This window comes from Mus musculus, chromosome 13 (assembly GCF_000001635.26).
Source record: "Mus musculus strain C57BL/6J chromosome 13, GRCm38.p6 C57BL/6J".
In the NCBI taxonomy this organism is placed as follows: Eukaryota; Metazoa; Chordata; class Mammalia; order Rodentia; family Muridae; genus Mus; species Mus musculus.
In genome coordinates, this window is record NC_000079.6 from 22826705 (window position 1) to 22829153 (window position 2449).

At 39.4% G+C, this 2449-nt stretch overlaps 1 protein-coding gene across 1 annotated transcript; it reads right to left on the reverse strand.

The window, feature by feature from the left end:
* Positions 1 to 489: 489 nt before the first annotated feature.
* On the reverse strand, positions 490 to 1410 carry Vmn1r210 (vomeronasal 1 receptor 210). The gene has a single exon (NM_134235.1). The coding sequence runs from the start codon at positions 1408 to 1410 to the stop codon at positions 490 to 492; it is 921 nt and encodes a 306-aa protein (NP_598996.1).
* Positions 1411 to 2449: the final 1039 nt, after the last annotated feature.

Sequence of the window (2449 nt, forward strand, 5' to 3'; positions counted from 1 at the left end):
AATTTTGATAAAATTTACAAAATCTTCATAGTAGTAAAACCAGTTTTACAAATCCTTGGTAGACCCATTTTCTCAATGCTGGAGCTTTGTCTGGTCTTCCAGAGAAGCCAGGTTCATTTCTAGCAATCAAATATTGGTTTAGAACAATCCCTGTAACTTCAGTCAGTCACTGAATGTGTGATGATCTGCTCAAGCCTCTTCCGGCACAGAGTATGTGCTACACAGTTATAAATGAAGACAAACTATTCATACACAAATCATTAATAAACGTATAGGAAGGTGTAAAAAATTCCATTCAAAAGAATGGCAAATGGAGAATGAGATATCTATATCACTGTAATTTGCCAAGGTCATTCTCTCTCAGCTCCAGGCTGTGAAACAATAGGAAGAGTGTCTGAAGATAAATGTATGCTTAAACTGCTTTGTGGGGTTTGTCTTACACACAGTATTGTAGAACAGAGATTTCCTTGACATTTTTGGACATATAAATCAGAGACATTTTCTCAATTTCTCCCACTGAGCATGCCAAAATTTAACCAGAAGCCCATCCCTGTGAATCAGCACAAAGGGGCTAAAAGTTGCATAACCAAGGGCCAGAAATTCTCGAGTATTTAGCATCAGGTTATTGTCCCTTGAAGAGATGCTTATAATTAGGGAAAAGGCACAATCTGCCCAGTAGAAGAAAACAAAGCAGAGCATCAGAAGGAGGACACTTTGAGCAGCTCTCAGCTCAGGGGGAGTTCTGTAGAGAAGTTTGGAGTTGAGAAGGTAGAGGACTTGCTGGTGGTGCTTGTGGAGAAGAAATACCATGTAGCCACTGGCCCCTCCCATAGCACCCTGAAAAACTGCATCTCTCAGGACCATGAGAGGGAGAACAACCCATTTTATTTTCTCATTTTCTAGCATGAAATAGCAATAATTGTCATCATTTATACGTTGTGATATATTTATACTTGCACTTTTAATGGAATGAATTAGGTTTGTACTGATTAAAGCATTGAGTATCCAAAAGAATGAGAAGAATGGAAGGATGTGCCATGCAGACTTTGGCTTGAGCTTCCTCCATCCAGATCCTCTAGGACTGATAATGATGGCCTGTACCACAGTGAGGAGACTGCTGGTGCAGATGGAGAGGCCCCGTGCCACCCTTTCTAGGTAAACAATGATCTTACACCCTATGTCATCTAGGAAGTTTCTCAAGCCAAAAGCTAAAATAGTCTTTGGCAGTCCTTTTGCAAGAAGTATTAGGATGTTTGTAAAAGCCATGTGGATGAGAATAAGGTGTATGGGTTTCTTCTCAGGGCTTCCCCACCAACTGAACATATAATTCACAGAAACAGACATGTTCCCCAGAGTGCCAAACACAGTCATAAAGAGAGAAATTATTTTATTAATATAATTCAAAAACATTTTTTCCTTCCTAGGTAGAAAAACCTGTGTCCAGGATGTATCCACTTTTTGAAGGAATCTGCTGCAGTTCTAGACATGGGTCTGGACAGCACATTTTGCACAATAGCATTTTCTGGAGTTCACAAAGCTGGGACAGAGACATGTAATGTTGCAGGTTAGGTCCCTGAAACTTGTCCCCCTTCTTACAGTCTCTAAGATAGTTTGAGTGTGCAGAAAGGGGAGTTTGGTAGCTGGTATTTAATCTAAAATTTAAAAGAAAGACTTTTGAGCTTTACATTAGCAAAATTGTCTTGTTCATGTTTCTCTCTCTCTCTCTCTCTCTCCCTCTCTCTCTCTCTCTCTCTCTCTCTCTCTCTGTGTGTGTGTGTGTGTGTGTGTGTGTGTGTGTGTGTGTCAGAGAGAGAGTGTGTGTGTCTTTATGTCTGCATGCACATATTGTCCTTGTTGTCACTCACCATAGTTGAATTTATCCCGAGTTCCCTTTACCAAAAATTTTTCCTCTGTTTCTCATTCTGTTCCTTCTGATTTTTTAACCCAATTCCCAAATCCTTCCCCACATCACATGTAGACGCTGAGAAATCCTGCTGCTCAATATCTGTATCATCTCTAACATTTAGTAACTTTACCTTCCACATCTTTCTTCATTTGTTTGATATCCCTTTCTTATCTTCATCTTGAATAGTACAATTTTTAGAATGGCATTTGACTTCAAAGCTTTATAATTTCAATTTATACATCTTAGTATGTTAAGTTTTTATAGTGACCATTATGTGATTTCCCTCAGTGTGGAGGTTTACTAGATATTTTTTAATACAGTCCTCAGTGTCAAGTCAAGTTTTATAACCTTTACAGATAAAGCCCCACAGTTAAAGATGAATCATCATCAGATGTCCTGAAAAAGACTCTTATGTGAATAATTCATGTAACCACCAGGTTTCAGCCAGGGACTGAGCTCTCTAGAACCCTGGGATGCTTCCAAGGAGAGTGAATATGAGGGTGCTGTGATCCCATTGTATGATCCAGGGTATTTCTGACCCCA